This window comes from Ruditapes philippinarum, unplaced genomic scaffold, assembly GCF_026571515.1.
Source record: "Ruditapes philippinarum isolate M1 unplaced genomic scaffold, ASM2657151v2 ctg17020_1_1_1_1, whole genome shotgun sequence".
NCBI classification, from domain to species: Eukaryota; Metazoa; Mollusca; class Bivalvia; order Venerida; family Veneridae; genus Ruditapes; species Ruditapes philippinarum.
In genome coordinates, this window is record NW_026864159.1 from 1 (window position 1) to 16,462 (window position 16,462).

The 16,462-nt window shown below is 32.1% G+C and overlaps 2 protein-coding genes across 2 annotated transcripts; both read left to right on the forward strand.

Annotated features, from left to right (window-relative positions):
* Positions 1–7,457: 7,457 nt before the first annotated feature.
* On the forward strand, positions 7,458–8,305 carry LOC132724639 (uncharacterized). Its single transcript, XM_060709573.1, has 2 exons — positions 7,458–7,809; positions 8,184–8,305. Exons 1-2 carry the CDS (start codon positions 7,492–7,494, stop codon positions 8,259–8,261), a joined length of 396 nt encoding a protein of 131 aa, XP_060565556.1. The 5' UTR covers positions 7,458–7,491; the 3' UTR covers positions 8,262–8,305.
* A 149-nt stretch (positions 8,306–8,454) lies between these two features.
* LOC132724640 (fibrinogen-like protein A) lies at positions 8,455–16,256 on the forward strand. The gene is made up of 6 exons (XM_060709574.1): positions 8,455–8,458; positions 9,126–9,302; positions 11,125–11,258; positions 11,861–11,957; positions 12,691–12,858; positions 15,451–16,256. The coding sequence occupies exons 1-6, from the start codon at positions 8,455–8,457 to the stop codon at positions 15,522–15,524; spliced, it is 654 nt and encodes a 217-aa protein (XP_060565557.1). The 3' UTR covers positions 15,525–16,256.
* Positions 16,257–16,462: the final 206 nt, after the last annotated feature.

Consider the following 16,462-nt stretch of genomic DNA (forward strand, 5'->3'; position numbering starts at 1 on the left):
AAAATAAACCTTAATGTCCGGGTATAACTGTTTTAACACGTGTTAGCTATGTACTTTCAACTTGAAGAATGATAGATTTAGAATGAGGTATAGCTAAATATTATTTAAAAATAAATATAAAGATCTTTAGACGAGGAAGTGATATTTGATACTTTTTGTGTTAGGTTTGGTTTTGCGGCGCATCGATAAAATTTAGGTAATATGACGCCGAAACAGGAACTATTATTCTGACTAAACTCGGGTGTTATAAACTGAAAGTATCACAAGGGGTTAAAATTTTCTTACCTGCTGGAGCTAATAAAGAGATTGAATCTTAAATCCGTGAAGATAATTTAAATTTTTACATTGACCATTAATGTCAAAATTTTAACTAAGTCGGTAAACAGGAAGTAGATGAGCAACAGACCTGAGCTCAAAAATCACGGTCTGGGACCACATGGCAATGCTATATACCAAATATGAAGAGGCTGTAATAAGTAATTACTGATATAACTGTTACGAAACTGTTCTAACATTGACCATTAACAGTGTCGGTTAACAGGAAGTGGATAAGCGACACACCTGAACACCAATCCCACGGTCTGGGACCACATGTTAACGCTGTATACCAAATATGAATAGGCTGTGATAAGTAGTTCCTAGGAAAACTGTTACAAAACTCCTACCATTGACCATCAATGTCGAAATTTAACTGAGTCGGCAAACAGGATGGGACCACGTGTTTATGATGTATACTAACTATCAAGAAACTGTGATAAATAGTTGCTGAGAAAAGTGTTACGAAATTTTATCTCCGTCCGCCGCCTGACATTTATCATACTAAAACCCGGGATTGCACCTGTGTAACCCAGGCAATAATTACCTTTATACACAACTTATTTATAAAATATAGAAAATAATAGAAAGAAATAGACACCAAATTAATATCAATTTTTCGGTAGGTTGCCGTTTAACGATATCATTTTCCCAAAATGTAAATACTTTTTGTATTGATCCCGAAATTATATTTTAAGTGAATTCATGTTCCCCGATGGTTGGATTCAATTTAGATATCAGATAAAACATGAAATATTGAAAGGAAAAAATAGTGTTTTAAAAGAGAATTGTGTGACCGAAAGTGTGCAGGTGTAAGTTTGTATAGTTTCCGGGAATGTGCCCTCTTTAAGCTTTTGCCTTTCTCATATTATATGAGCACAGCATGTAAACATCCGCGGCACTCGCCGAATTATTTTTACAAAATTTATATGGATACACGTGATTGATTATAAAATAACTTTGCACAATAGTGAAATAACATTAAAGGAAAGTAACTATGGTTTTTATTTTTGAAATACACGTCTAAATTGTAAGAAATGAGAATGACCTTGTGCAGACAATTACGATCATGATATATAGACGCTCATCAATTTGTATAGCGGTATACTTGATTAGAATAAACCGGAAAGTACGCCAACTAAACTAAAGTACAAACTGTAACGGTTGAAAACCGCTAATAGTTTCGCATATGGTACCGTCCTTGGTGTGTCGTGTAAAATGTGAAAATGGAAGAAACTATCGATTTTAATGATAGAAATGAAGGTGTATTATATAACACAAAATTTTCAAATAAAACTGATGCCATCACTGTTACAATTTTTACACAGGAAACATATGAAGAAATAAAGGATTATCTATGTAAAAAGTACTCTTTTAAAATAAACAAAAACACTAATGGTATTGAAACACACATATCTGAAAATGAAAAGAAAACTGTTGTCACAATTTATGAAAATAAAACAATATTTATTCAAGGGAAAGGATGTTGGAAGTGGAAGAACACAATTTTTAAAACAATATTGGATAAATTGAGTGTGACCATTCCAGACAATCGTCAATCTCCAAACGAAGTAAACCAAAATGATAGTTCTCCAGTCAGTAGTAGAACATCCAAAAGTCCTCTGCAATATCTCTCTAGCATGGTAAATCTCTTGCGTAGTCCAAGAAACAGGACACCAATTAGACCAAGTAATCAAAGGAGCGCGTCTTATTTAAAGGGAGGTAGCGCAACACTTTTCAATAACAACAACAATGAGCAAACCTTTGTCAAACAGCCAGTAGCTGAAAAATCATCAAAAAGTGAGCAAGTAAAAATTGTTCAGATTGAAAATAATGCAAATAGTGATGAAACTTTAGTGAAAGAAGGATTTGAGTCTGATATAAATGAACCTTTAGTGAATGAAGACGTAATTAAGTGTGACAATCTGTCTGTTATCATCACTACAGATAGGTCTGTAAAAGGTATGGTTGGTAATGATGAAAGTGAACCATTAATATGTCCATTAGTTAACAAAGATACTACTGATAACAACAATGAAGAGCTTAAAAAGCAAATGGAAGAAAACAAAGACCTTAAAAACACATTAAAACAGTTTCTGTCTCAATCCAAAATTCTGAAATGTGAAAATGAAAAATTGCTCAATGTACTAGAAAATACAAAACGTGAAAATGAAATTCTACGCATGAAAGTCATTGAACAAAATGACAAGTGTAAAAAAGTTGAAAGTGAGTTATCAAAACTGAAACATAATCTGAGCAAAGCTACAGCTGAATGTCTTGTACTTGAAGAATCAAATGAAAAATTAAAGAAGCAAAATGCAACACTGTCAAAAGAGAAAACACAACTAGCTGATCGATTGGCCAAGTCTACAATGAAAGCAGACAGTATCGAATCGAAAATTGAAAGTGTGACAGAGTGTGTAGGAAAGAAAGTAGCTAAAGACATTAAAGACTTGAGAGATGAACTGTTGAAAGAAATGTATGAAGTAAAACAGCAAATTGGTAGATCGGTAATACAGACTTCTGCTGAAAAAACGATCTCGCCTGAGTCCCATAAACAGGATAATATTGAGAAAGACAAACAAATTAACACAAAAAACCCTGAAAATAACACTCGGCCAACAGAAAATCAAAATTCAAAATCTAAATACTCTGCATTTATAGCAGGTGATTCAATGACAGGTATCCTGAGTGCGAACAGAATGTCAGACTTTAATGTGAAAGTTTAACATCAAGACTCACTCTGGTGGAAGAATACGCACAATTGAAAATACCTTCATATCAATGAATGATACAGATTCAAATGGAATAAAGGATAAAGATGTAATAGTACTTCATGTAGGCACAAATAATATATCTGATGCAGATTCCAGCCAGTACATAGTTGATGAGCTGAAGGATACAATACACACTGTAAAAACCATCAACTCAGAGTGTAAAATAATCATTTCTTCAATTCTACCTAGAAGAAATGACAAACTTGTCAACACCATTATATCTGAAACCAACAACAGGTTTAGAGATCTGTGTGCAGATGGTGGTCATCACTATATCAACCATGACTCTGACTTTATCCTGCATGGTACTCCAGACAAATCGCTGTATAAAGACTATTTACATCTAAATAGAAAGGGTGGAAAACTGTTTGGAACAAACATGAGGAAGGCTATAAACTATGTCCTAGGCATATCTACGATGCCATCTGATGACCATAGCAGTAACAAAATGGACAACAAGTCTCATTTTCAGAAAGGGAGGTTTACAGGGAGGAGAGACGAGAACATGGTCTACATGCCAGTACCAACTTCATGGCTGAGGAATCAGAATTCTTGGGATCGCCGTCGTTAGATATTTGTGAAAATAATTCATTTCAATATGGAGAAACCAATGTTAATTTGACTAATGAAATTGTAAACGACAATACTTTAAACTATGACTCCAATAAGATTAGTAACTCTTGGTACACGCATAAAGGGTTGAACATACTACATCTTAACATTCACTATTTGTACCCAAAATTAGACGAACTCAAAATTATAATTTCAGAACAAAAAATTGATATACTCTGTTTATGTGAAACGTTTCTAAATGTAAATTTTCTAGACAATGAACTACAGTTGGACAATTTTACACTTTTTCGCAAGGACAGGCCTTCCAATGGAGGCGGTTTAATTATTTATGTTAGAGACTGTTTATCTTTTGTACATAGATCTGATTTAGAAAGTATTTCTATTGAATCCATTTGGCTTGAACTTAAACAGCCTAAATGTAAATCGTTATTATTGTGTTATGCATACAGACCACCATCTTCTAAAGTTGAGTGGCTTGATAATTTTGCTATATCCTTAGAAAAATCTTATTTAGAGGAAAAAGAATGTATTGTTATTGGAGATTTTAACTATGATATTTTAAAGCATGATAATTTTTCTAAATCTTGGTTAGATCTAATGCAGTCTGTAAATTTTTCTCAGCTTGTTGAATCTCCTACCAGAGTAACTTCAAGCTCTGCTACATTGATAGATCATGCCTTTTCAAACATGCCTCAAAATGTAGTCGGTGTTTTTGTACCTTCCTTATCCATTAGTGACCATTTTCCCATTTGTCTTACACGCAAACTTTCAAATATCAGTGTTAAAGGTCCCATGCATAAGACAATAACCTTCCGGTCTCTTAAACACTTTGATGAAAATCGATTTTTAACCGAATTGTCAGAGCAACTCTGGTCAGAAGTAGCATTTGTAGAAAATCAAGATAACTCAATAGATTTGTTCACTGATAAATTTTTGTCTGTCCTTGAAAAACATGCACCAACCAGAAAAAAACGAGTAAAGAAGGTCACCCAACCAAACTGGATTAATAAAAACATCCTCGATGCTATTAAAACAAAACACCAGTTTCATAGAGTTAATGACACATATAATTACAACATATGGAAACAACACGTTAAGTCGCTCATATATGATTCTAAGCGACAATATTATAATGATACTATCAATCAAAACAAACACAACCCAAAGAAATTATGGACTGGTCTAAATGAATTATCTGGTTACAAATCCAAGGTTCAAACACATTTTATTGATGATGATGATGGCAACCCGGTTTCTGACCCTTTAATCACTGCAAATTTATTCAACAGACAATTTGCAAATCTCCACCAATCCCATCATGCCATTAATCAGACTGGTTATGAAAATCCTGAGCTTGTTGAAGTAAATGCATCTAAACTTCAGCATATACCCCCTTTCAAAATACCTAAAATAGAGCTCTCTTATGTGTTGAACCAAATAAAATCGATTGATATTACAAAGTCATGTGGGTCAGATGGTCTCAGTGCAAGGTTTCTAAAGTTATCAGCTCATATTATTGCTCCCATACTTACCACTATATTCAATAACAGTATTCTAAACAAAACATTTCCTAAATCATTCAAAAATGCAAAAGTCATTCCTATACATAAAAAGGGTTCTAAAAGTGATAAAAGAAACTATAGGCCGATTTCCATACTTCCCTTGATATCACTTATTCTTGAACGTCATGTCAGTTCACATTTAAAGCAATACCTTGAGAAAAATCAACTTCTTTACCAACGTCAGTCTGGATTCAGGTCAAATCATTCATGTCAAACAGCATTGATTAGAATTATTGATGATTGGATTACAGCTATTGACAAAAATGAAATAGTTGGTTCAATTTTCCTTGATCTCTCTAAAGCTTTTGACTATGTGGATCACTCTATTATTATTAAAAAGCTTAGAATGTATAACATAGACCCTTCATCAGTTGCTTGGTTTTCCTCCTATTTAGATTGCAGAACCCAACAAACTTACATATCCGGTTTATATTCAGAGTCAAGTTCAGTAACTACTGGAGTTCCTCAGGGCTCAGTGCTAGGTCCTATACTGTTTTTAATCTATATCAATGACCTGCCTTTGTCTATGGAAAAAACAGAAACTGATATTTTTGCTGATGACACTACCCTTTCAACCTCTGATGTATCCCTAAACAGAGTAGTTGAATCTCTTACTCATGATCTTTTAAATGCCAACAAATGGGTGTGATTTGAATCGCATGTCTATCAATGTTAACAAAACTAAGGTCATGTATATTTCCTCAAAACACAAGCAAAATTATATCCATGAAAGTAATCCTTGTATTCTATATAAAACAGAGCAATTTTTTTTGTAGCTCTGAAGAAAAATTATTGGGTATTACAATTAATAACACCTTGTCTTGGCAAAGCCATATTGACAATGTTCTTAAAAAGTGTAACTCATTGTTACATTTATTATCACGTATTAAATTATTCATATCTATACCTGTACGTAAAATATTTTACAATGCATATATTTTACCACATCTTGATTATTGTTGCATAATTTACGGTAACTGTACGTCTTTTCTAGAAGATAAACTCATTAAGTTCCAAAAGAGAGCTGCAAGACTAATTCTAGACAAAGATTATGACACTCCATCTGCTGAACTTTTTTCTGAACTCCTACCTATTTATTGAATAATTTCATTTTATCGTCAGATGTTCATACTCGCATTTTACGTTCATCATCTGATTTTCAACTTTATACCCCTAGACCAAATACTGAACAATTTCGTAAGTCTTTTGTTTATTCTGGATCTTGTATTTGGAATGGCCTTCCTGATTATATTAAGTCTGCTACATCTGTTAACCATTTTAAAACCTTATACTTGAGGTATTATCACACATCCATGTATGCAAATTGATAATCTCCTGTATGTTTTTACATTTATGTATTTTAATAGTTTGAATATGTTAAATTTACATTGTTCCTTGTTGAGGGCCTCATGGAAGATTGATATGTTTGTTCAAATGAGTTCTCTCGTTAAATAAAGTCTTTATTATTATTATTATTATTATTATTATTATTATTATTATATTATTGTGTTATCTTCAAGTAATTGCTGATGGTGCATTTTATCTATTCTTATAAATATCTGTTTGTTTTTGTTTATTGTCGTCGTCGTCGTCGTCGCCACCGCCTTTATCGCTGTTGTTGTTATTGTTATTGTTGTCGTCATTGTTGTTGATGTGTATGTATCATGGTTAGCTGTAGAATCAAATTTACCTATAAGACATGCATTCTGTTAAGCAATTTTGAGATTAATTTGCCTGATTCATTTTTAAAACAAATTTTTACAATTGTCATCTCGTACGTACATAATGGCTACCATGGGGATGTCATTTATTGTACGGGGAGGTCATAATATTTCAGAATGTTAGTCAACGGGGAGTCAATATTGATTTAAATGACTGTAATAACCGCTTGTCATAAGTGGATGTCAAACTACTTCGTTACAATCGTTTTAAGTTTTATTCACAGCCATTTATCAATGCTTCAAGATAGAATAGTTTGCAAAAGTACTGGGTACGTTAACTAAACCAAACCAAATACTTGGTTGTTATGCATTTATTGAATTATAAACAGATGAAACATGTGACTGTTTTTAGATTGGACGATTCAACAAAGATCAATTACAAGGGCATGTGTCACGCAATTGATGTTAACCAGCCTTACTCGTACATATAGCACATTACCAAACCATAGAGACAGGACTGTTCTTCGCTTTCAGACTCTGTCGTTGTTTTATTTCATTTTATATATCTGTGGATAATAACAAAAATATTTTACTTTTAATACAATGGCTTTGACTGCAGGAATTATAATTATTAACGCTGTTTTATTCGGAACAGTTTACTCAAACAAATGCAGTTCATTTGAAATAAGCAAGGACATTCTTAATAAAGCATTGATCGGCCATTCCGTGTTAGAAGTAAATGATAAAAACCATCAAGATTGTGCGCGAACCTGTATGTCAATGTCCGTCTGTAAATCGTTCGACTTTGACAGAAACGAGCACGTGTGTAAGTTAAATGATGTTGATAGGTCGTCCGTTGATCCATCGGAGTTTGAAACAAAAAGAGGTTCTATATTCTCTGATATTAGCGAATGGCCTAGCGTAAGTATCTCAATTTATTAATTGTTATAATATGTACAACTTTTGGAAACGAAAATGATTAAAAATTCAACCTTGAGGGAAATAGTTATTCTTACATTTGAATTATATTTGAAAAGTTCATCGTAACATATGAATGTTATTATCATGTCTGAAACGTGAATGTTGTTTTCCTGTCTAACATTTTGTTGTGCAAAAGATATTATTTCGAGGAAAAATCTCAGAAATTTGTCTCATTGTCTATAATATAAAAACGAAGCGCTCATAGAAGTATGTCTCTTTGAGAAAATATGTATTTTAATAGTTCTTGTAATTTAACAAAATGATTTGTTAATTAATGTTACGAATATTGTTTATAACTGTTCTTCTGTTTACAGACAATGGTTGGAAGTTGTGGCTCAAGGCCGTGTAAACCGAACCAAAGATGTTACCAAAATGGCGCTTCACATGTGTGAAAAGACATAAGTTCGTAAAAACTTTCATTTGTACATTTTTTATTTGTTATTGAATGAAATGTTGTATAATTTTTCAAGAAATATTAACGCAATAATTTTTGTTTGATAGATGCCATGTTCTAAAAAGTACTGTCCTTGAAGACATGTATAAAAGGATGCTCTATACTAGACAAACTCCGCCCGACTGATACGTATGTGTATTGAAGGAATTCCACTGATGTCCAAAAGTCTAAAAATCATAAAATTTGAATTTCTTATGTAGATCAACTGGAGCACTTAAAACAGAAAGACATACAAATGATACGATAGTTAACAATAATACTCAGAAATTAAGTAAACATCGTAGTTTTGTGCTATTATTAGCCTGATTTGAATGGAAAGCATTTCCACGCTTCTCAGTTTTGGGTCATTTTCGGAATTGCAATAATCTTTATAGAAAAATGGAGTAAGCGAATGATCTGAAATTTTGAAGACAAGTTATAAGTCTAACCCTAGATCATACTGAATGTTTATCTCGAAAAATCATTCCAGACAGGTTATGTCATTAAAATTCAGCGAAGTCCATTTAATATAACAAATAGGACAAACAAAAAAAAATTAACAAAATAATAGAAAAAATAAAACGCATTATACCTTTAACATTTTTTCCAGCAAGAAACTATATGTTTACACAGATATAACATAGGATTCTTGATCACGATTTGTACCTAAATCGTTATATTATCAAAAATGATAATTCAGAAATTGGCCTTAGAAAAAAAAAATGTGAAGTAGAAACTATTGTTTAGATAGTACCTTATTATTTTTATTATTATTTTTATTTTTTATAATTGTTATCGTTATTATTATTATTATTATTTCCAGCCTGTGCTTTTGATCAGAAAATTGAAAATGGTAAAATACAGATTAGTTCGCCTGGAGATAACAAGTTCCTTGACGAAGCTCTAGTAAAATGTGACCAAGGATATGTTCCTAGTCAAGAAATGGTGAAATGTGAGGGTTCAGGAAAATGGCAGCCTGCAACGTGCACGAAAGAAAAATGTAACATATTTAAATATTGCTGTTTTTTATCTTGTCTTAATACTTCATCTAAATTAGCAATGACGGTAGAATAAAAGTTGTCATACTGCGAGATGGTATTTCAAAACATTTGCTTTGGCACTTAATGTGATTATGTAAATAAATTAATGTTTTATTATCTAAATATTCTTATATATAAACAGAAAGACAGAAAATATATTGGATGATGTCTTTTAGACAATTACATTTTTGTATTCTGATCAAGCAAGTAATATTGTTTTGTTTTTCTCAAAAGTTGTAAAGAAGGATAATGTTTAAAAAAAACAGACAGGTGTATTGGCACAATGATTGCTTTAGAATTCTCTTTCAAACGGACGGTAAATTATTTGTTCTTTATCATAAACATGAAATAACATTATTAGATGACAAATGTCTTTTCTTTTTGAATATTTAACCATATATTTCTTTAAACATTGTATTTTATAGTTAAGAAAAGAAATAATAGTCTAAGAAGGCAGTTTTCCTGCCGGTTTTCTTTGTTTAGTGTTAGGTTAAAGAATATGCTTAATAATGCCTACATTTCTACAAAGCAAGAGAGTCGGTGTTTTGCCTATACAATTACTTTACCTTTAAGGTAGACCATGGGTAATGCATTACCTCCACTTTGAAGAGTATTCAATTAGGCAAGAATCGCTTGTAAACTACATTGTAATTGAGGGGCGTGGGTTCAAACCCCAGAAGGGGCAACTTTTTTTTTCTTTCTTTTTTTCTTTTTAACATTATTTATGTATCTCTCTGATCCCTTATGGAAGAAAAAAAGTTTGATTTTAATTATATAATTATTTTAGGTATTTTTTTTGTTAAATAATGCCAAAATTTATAACAAATATGATACCAGATATTTTCAAAGTTCGATAAAATAAAAACTACACGGTAAAAGTATTTTATATTTCGCATGATCAACTAATATACCTTTGAAAAAATTTAGGCAAAGTTTGAAAACAGACCCTCATTTCGATAAATTTTAGGGATATTTTGAATAAGGCATTTTAGATAGGGAAATGGTAAAATTAGTGTTAAAAGTGGGTGGGGTAGGGTAACATTTTTATACATATTAAGAACATTTTGTTTAGAACCAAACATTTTGGTTGTGTAATGTGTTACCTGAATGTTATTATTTGTTTCTTAACAATGAGCAATAGAAAAACATTTTTTATAATGATGATATTACAGATTATTTACAGTTTCCTCATTTCTGAAAATAAGCCCTTCAAATGGCAAGGTCTTAGTTTAGAAATATATCCATAACTCATAAACCACACGGTAAATTTTATTTAAATTTTGCATACAGGTGACCTTGAAGACATATAACTGTCCTATGTTGTCAATTTTACAGTTCTTTATGGTGCCCATTACCCATGGTCTACCTTAAATACATATTTTTTTATAATTTAGATGACTTTACATCTACGTATACACGTTTACTTTGGAAGCAAATTTGCATAATGCATTGCACATTTACTAAAGCATTACGTTACTAATCTGGAAAAGAAAATGTCATGAAAAATATACAACTTAATGCTTTGACTACTTGCGCACACTAATCTGAGACCAGACATTTTATACATATATTATTACGTCATATATTATTATGTCATAAAAGATCTTAGATATGGTAAGTTTACCAACTATGTATAAACATTATGACACAAGTATACAATAGATAAACGTTTCTTTTGTCGTTTTTTAATTACACAATTCCTTCTTGTAAAGATCGGAATACAAGATCAAGAAGGAAAGATGGCGTTCAATAAATAAATATTTTTTTTTGTTCATTGCCTAGTACAAAGTGATTGTAAAGAAGTCCTTGATAAGGCTCCTGAGGCGAAAAATGGACAATATGAGATAGAACTATGGAAATCTGGGAAGATGCTGACTGTGAATTGTGACATGGAAACCGAAGGCGGTGGTTGGACGGTATGTAGATTCTTTTATTCCAATGTTTAATAAGCAAACTGTTATTTCCTGACATACTCACATGATAGCATTCATTTAACTCGCCGTATGCTTTTTTTGTTCAGTACGAATAACCAGTCAAATAGTGCCAAATAGACGTCAATATCAAATTGCAATTACTCCAATTTCTTTCAGGCAGTAAAATTCCACAGAGTATATTTGTTGGTTTTAATACTCGTATAAATAACAATATTTCAACACTAACATATGATGGCTTACTTTTATCCGCATTCAAATATAGTGTGACTGCTTGGTAAATTATATCTTATCATTATACTGTGAAATTATTTCAGTATCTGCTGATAAGCCTGTTATAAACTGAACATTACCTCGTCAATGAGTCAATTGTAATAGGCCAGATAAATGATAAGAAGTACAAAAAGGTATGTTTTCTAACAGCAAATTTAAAGATTAAGGACCTTTGTCAATCTTTTTATTTGAAGTAACATTTAACCCTTAGCTTTATGAAACTGACGTTAAACAGACACACACTTAGTATGATTTTTATGTAATAATTATATGCATAGTTCGTAAGCGTTTAACCTGTTTGCGTTTTTTTTTAGATATTTCACAGGCGAATAGACGGGTCATTGGACTTTTATCGCAACTTTACTGAGTATGAGAATGGCTTTGGGAACATTAATGGAGAGTTGTGGCTAGGTATGAAAAAATATTTTATTCCTTATAACATTGCATTTTAAAACAAATCTATTACAATTATTGAGTAAGGTACAACATTACCGCAATTAAATAAAAACACTAAGCATTTGTTGAAAGCGTAACATGACGATGAGTTTCGTTACGATGGAACAAATATTTTGCTTACAGTAAACAAACAGTTTATTAAGCGAATACACTTAGAATATTTCTTGTTGACCGTAATGCATTGCTTATGAAAGTTTTTGAAGTGAATTGATAATTATATCAAATTGTTGAAGTCTATTGATAAACATATGTTGTTGAAGTATTTTGATAAACATAAGTAGTTGAAGTGTATTAATACACATATAAACTTGTTGAAGTGTATTGATAAACATAAGTTGTTGAAGTGTATTAATACGCATATTAAGTTGTTGAGGTGTATTGCTGATTATTGACATAAGTTGTTGAAATGTTTTGATAAACATATTTAGTTGTAAAAATGAATTGTGAAGTGAAAGTGGCTGAAGTGTATCCATAAGCTTACATTGTTGAAGTAAATTGATAAACATAAATTGTTGAAGTTAAATGCATTAGGCAGCCTAGCAGGTTAAAATGTTCCTAAATAGAACGCAATGTCATTATAATTGTAATGGTTTGTAATTTTTAAGTAAGAAATGTTAAAGACTGAATTCTACTAAATATCTTGGCAAATTTCTAAATGTTTATATTTACGTTCGATATATTTTTGCAGGTTTAAAGTATATACAAGAACTAGCTGAACAAGGTTCAACAGAGATTCGTCTTGATATGGCAAAAAATGATAGTACAACAGGACATGAAACTTGTTCAGACTTTAAGTTAACAGAAGGAACAAATTATACACTAAACATTGGGTCATGCATACGTTTTAGGGTGTCAGGTAATTAAAACTGAAAGTTGTTGTCTTATTTTGTTTATTTTCTCTTTATTTACTTAGCTAAATGAAAGCACAACGACTTTAAAACAAATAAAAATATGCAGTTACAGTTTAAAGGAAAAACAAGTTCAATTTTTCATAGAACATAGTTTTATGCATTTATACTATTAACAGAATCTCTCACAACTATTTGATGTGTGATTTTTAGCTCACCTGAGCTTGCTCAGGGTGATCTATTAGGATCGGTGAATGTCCGTCGTCCGTCGTCCGTCGTACATCCACAATTGCTTGTGAACACTCTAGCGGTCGCATTTTTGCCTCAATCATCATCAAACTTGGTCAGAATGCTTATCTAGTTGAAAGCTCGGATGAGTTCGAACATGGCTCATCTCGGATGAAAGGTCACAAGAGCTAAAAATAGAAAAACCTTGTGAACACTCAAGAGGTCACATTTTTGACCCAATCATCATCAAACTTGGTCAGGATGTTTGTCTAGGTAATAGCTCGAATGAGTTCGAACATGGGTCATCTCGGATGAAAAAGTAGGTCACAGGAGCTATAAATAAAAAAACCGTGTGAACACTCTAGTGGGACACATTTTTGAACCAATCATCATCAAACTTGGTCAAAATGCTTGTCTAGTCTATTGCTTGCATGAGTTCGAACATGGGTCATCTCTGATGAAAAAGTAGGTCACAGGAGCAAAAAATAGAAAAACCTTGTTAACACTCTAGCGGTCACATTTTTGCATCAGTCATCATCAAACTTGGTCAAGATGTTTGTCTAGGTGATAGCTCGGATAAGTTTGAACATGGGTCATCTCGGATGAAAATGAAGGTCACCGGAGCTAAAAATAGAAAAACCTTGTTAACACTCTAGCTGTCACATTTTTGCATCAATCATCATCAAACTTGATCAAGATGCTTGTCTAGGTGATAGCTCGGATGAGGTCGAACATGGGTCATCTCGGATGAAAAACTAGGTCACAGGAGCTAAAAATAGAAAAAAACTTGTTAACACTCTAGTGGTCACAATTTTGACTCAATTGTCATCAAACTTGGTCAGGAAACTTGTCTAGGTCATTGCTGGGAATAAATCGAACATGGGACATCTCGGATGAAAAACTAGGTCACATGAGCTAAAAATAGAAAAATCTTGTTAACACTCTAGTGGCTACTGTTGTGATCCAAATATTCTGTTAATTGGTCTGAAAGTTTGTTTTGATGATTTCTAAGTCAAGATCGAACATGGGTCATCTTGGATGAAAAACTAGGCCACACCGCCCAAATATGGAAAAACCTTGTTAACATTCTAGTGGTCACATTTTCGACTCAATTTTTATCAAACTTGGTCAGGATGCTTGTCTAGGTAATTACTTGGATGAGTTCGAAATCGCATGTGAAACTAGGTCACCGGAGCTAAAAATAGAAAAATCTTGTTAACACTCTAGTTGCTACTGTTTTGATCCAAGTATCCTGGAAATTGGTCTGAAAGTTTGTTTTGATGATTTATAGGTCAAGTTTGAATATGTGTCACCTGGGTAAAAAACTAGGTGGCACTGCTCAAATATGGATAATCCTATTTAACACTGTAGTGGTCACATTTTTGACTCACTTGTCATGAGACTTGGTCAGAATGCTTGTTTAGGTAATTGTTTGGATGAGTTTTGATAAGTCAGGTGAGCGATCTAGGGCCATCATGGCCCTCTTGTTTATAGAGTACACAGTTATAAATGCACAATATTCCTCAAAAAAAGTTTTTATTTTTGTTTCTTAAAAGCTTTTTATTTTTGTTTCCAAAACACGAGCCATTGGCTGATAACCTGAACCATCTGTTTCATCTGTTGATTTTGGTCATCAGTACAGATATAATGATTTATAATTTTGTATTGAAGTCAGAATATTACATTGTTTACATTTTGTGTCTATGACAAATAATTTCAAATTAATAGCTACTTTCGTCAGGTTACAATCATCTTGCATGTGTCGAAACCATTATTCTTTTCTAATTAATTCGTTTCTTTAAATTATGCATGTATAATCAAATAAAAGATGACATATTACAATAACAAAAGAATAGTATTATAAACTTTTAACAGATTTGTCATTCCCATCTTGTTTATAGCAGAACCAATTCATGTCTGAAATTTTAATGTTGCTATATCTTGCCTGATATAAAATATTAAATTTTGCTATTGTCAGTAAGAGATCATCTTTGAGTGTTCTTTATACATAATATTATAATAAATTCAATGTATTTGTGAAGAAGGCAGTAAACATCCACAATATAACACTTATCATAACGTTCTACATTCAGTCGTCGACTAATTAACCTGGTCTCTGATAGAGCAAAGTTTCCCTTTGACTGGTTTATAAAAAAACCCACAAGCTAAATGTTCTACTGACCTGATATTGGACCTGCTTTGCCATAATATTAAAATTGTTTAACATCCAAGATGAATCGGATGAGCTGTTTTGTATGATTGTGGGGATAGTTACTCGTTTTTTTATGAAATTTGGGCTTGTCAACATGCAAACCGTCTTAACATATGACAATGACATAATTAATTGATAATGTATTTATATTTCTATGCAGTAAATGGATTTGCTTATAATAATCAAATGCCATTTTCAACTTACGACCGTGATCTCGACACCGGTCTATCTTAAACTGTGCCGTGCTCAAACATGGAGCCTGGTGGTATCAAGGATGTACTCATGTCAATCTAAATGGAAAATATGTGACGCCAGGCACTTATGCAGGTGAACCTGGACACAGACACATTGGGTTTGATAACTTAATTGGATTGAGAACGTCATCAATGATGGTACGAAGGAAACAAGATAAGTAATCAGGTGCAGAGCTCATAAATTCGGAGAATTTAACGATCGTACTTAAAAGAACTTTTTTGTAATTATTGTGGTTTGTTTTTGCATCAGACATGGTGTGAATTTACGATGGCTTATCTATGAAAGAAGTCTGCTGTAAGACATTGGCATTTTCAGTTATTGGATTGGTGACTTAGAATCTCGTGACAGCATATTATCACGTTTAAACATTAAATCATGTCACCGTATATAACTATGTGACATCATAAAATTACGTGACATTATATAATCAGTTTAAATATCATTATCACGTGACAATATTTATTATTTGTTTGATTATAACCGCGTGACAACACGAAAATGAAAAAAGATAGCGTTTAATTTAAAAGAGAAAATTAACTTTTTGTGTTTGATTAAATATATATGTATTGTCCTGTTAGAATTTGTTTTAATCAAAATAAGGTTCAACGAATAGCTGAAGGCATTGTCTTTTTTAAATTAAAAACCATTTTTATTTGTCTTTTGTCACTGTGTTTTCTTAAATAAGATCTTGTACTTGTAAAGAGATTTTTTCAAAAATTATTCTTATAGTGTAAGTGTCGTCATCCAAGAAAACCTGCATATTACTGAAGATATCGTTAATTCTCTCTTTAAGACTAGTGAAAAATATACCCAACACGCCTTGTATCTAAGCTGCACGTGTTGCAATTGTATTCTGAATAAATTTCAAACAAAGTGATATTTTCCCTTATATATAGGATATAAATTAAGTGATCAAT

Coding starts and splice junctions, on each gene's coding strand:
- LOC132724639 (XM_060709573.1), top strand. CDS start 7,492: ATGGCTTTGACTGCAGGAATTATAATTATTAACGCTGTTTTATTCGGA. Junction 7,810..8,183: donor ATATTAGCGAATGGCCTAGC/GTAAGTATCTCA, acceptor TTCTGTTTACAG/ACAATGGTTGGAAGTTGTGG.
- LOC132724640 (XM_060709574.1), top strand. Junction 9,303..11,124: donor AACGTGCACGAAAGAAAAAT/GTAACATATTTA, acceptor TTCATTGCCTAG/TACAAAGTGATTGTAAAGAA. Junction 11,958..12,690: donor TAATGGAGAGTTGTGGCTAG/GTATGAAAAAAT, acceptor ATATTTTTGCAG/GTTTAAAGTATATACAAGAA.